At 39.4% G+C, this 1,663-nt stretch overlaps 1 protein-coding gene across 1 annotated transcript; it reads left to right on the top strand.

Moving 5' to 3' along the window:
* Positions 1 to 285: 285 nt before the first annotated feature.
* On the top strand, positions 286 to 1,434 carry LOC107061177 (uncharacterized mitochondrial protein AtMg00860-like). The gene is made up of 2 exons (XM_015310012.1): positions 286 to 443; positions 1,035 to 1,434. The coding sequence occupies exons 1-2, from the start codon at positions 286 to 288 to the stop codon at positions 1,432 to 1,434; spliced, it is 558 nt and encodes a 185-aa protein (XP_015165498.1).
* Positions 1,435 to 1,663: the final 229 nt, after the last annotated feature.

The raw sequence follows: 1,663 nt of genomic DNA, 5'->3' as shown, positions 1-1,663 counted from the left end.
TGTGTCACTATTGGAAGAACAAATAACAAGTTGGTTCTACCTAGTTTAGTTGAGGAACGCAGTCTAAGAATGTTAACTATTAGCTCTATGAGAAAAATCTTAAAAAAGGGTCAGACCCTTATTGCTCACTTGTTTATGATGAGCACAGTTCCAAGTGGGAATGAGAATGTCATTGATGTTGGCATTCAAGAAGTAGTGGATTAAAATGGTGAAGTGTTTGCCGAGCCCAAGTCCTTACTTTCTGTTAGGGATTTGGATCATTCTATACCTCTCAAACCTATAGCCATGCCAGTAAGTTTGAGGCCATACAGGTACAACTACCACCAGAAGGATGAATTAGAGAGACAAGTGAAAGAAATGCTTATTAGTGGGGTAATCCAACATAGTCAATCACGCTTCTCATCACCTGCATTACTAGTGAAGAAGAAAGATGGTACTTGGAGGTTATGTGTGGATTATATAGGTCTTAATGATATCACTATTAAAGACAAGTACCCTATTCCTATCGTTGATGACTTGCTAGAATTTATCTAGTTGACTTATACTGGATCTTACGTAGCCTGCTCATGTACAACATGATTTGGATCATAGAAAAGATTCTCTTTAAGCGAACCAGCCTATCCTCTGTATATGGCTTACATGGCGATTGGAACAAAGAGACACATTTGGTTGTGAATTCCCATCTTTTCCAGCCAGATAGCGAGCGATCACTCAACAATTAACACTAACTGAAAGCGGCCGGGAATGAGTACCTATCCCTTACGGGAATCGAACCCGTGTCTTTGACATGAGTTGTATGGGGCAACTATTTTCTCCAAGGTTGATTTAAGGACTAGATATCATCAAATTAGAATGAGAATAGAAGACGTTTTTAAGACTTCTTTTAGAACTCATGAAGAACATTATTAGTTCAGAGTGATGCCATTTGGTCTTACCAATGCACCGGCCACCTTCCAAGCTTTGATGAATCAAATCTTCCATCCTTTTCTAACGAAGTTTGTTTTAGTATTTTTTGATGACATACTCCTTTACAGCCATTCCATTGATGACCACATTCGCCAACTGAAAGTTGTTCTTGTCACTCTGATGACTCACTCACTATTGGCTAAGAGGTCTAAGTATTCATTTGGACCGCCACAAGTAGAATACCTAGTACATTTAATCCCTAAGGAGGGAGTAGCTACTGATCCACAGAAAATCCAAGCTATGGTTGATTGGCCTAGACCTACAACACTCAAATCGCTTAGGGGGTTCCTTGGTCTCATTGGTTACTACAGAAGATATGTAAAAGGTTATGGTACCATTTCCAGACCTCTTACTGATCTGTTGAAGAAAGAATCATTCAAGTGGAATCCAGAGGCAGAACTAGCATTTGAGGCACTCAAGATTGCAATGTCTTCTACACCAGTGCTACCCCTTCCAGATATTACATAGGAGTTTGTAGTAGAAACAGACGCTAGTCATGGAGGCATTGGGGTTCACTACTAAAAAATTGTCAAAAAACGACGGCCAAAAGCGATGGAGTGCGTCATTTTTTTGGTCAAAATCGACGGAAAAGCAACGGACTGTGTCGCTAAGAGCGACGAACTCCGTCATTTTTTTACTTTTTTTTTTTATTTAAATTTTTTAACAAAAGCAACGGAGTCCGTCGCTTTATTTTAAT

This window comes from Solanum tuberosum, unplaced genomic scaffold, assembly GCF_000226075.1.
Source record: "Solanum tuberosum cultivar DM 1-3 516 R44 unplaced genomic scaffold, SolTub_3.0 scf00121, whole genome shotgun sequence".
NCBI lineage: Eukaryota > Viridiplantae > Streptophyta > Magnoliopsida > Solanales > Solanaceae > Solanum > Solanum tuberosum.
The sequence above is the reverse complement of the archived record's forward strand: the minus strand, read 5'-3'. Positions and strand labels throughout refer to the sequence as shown.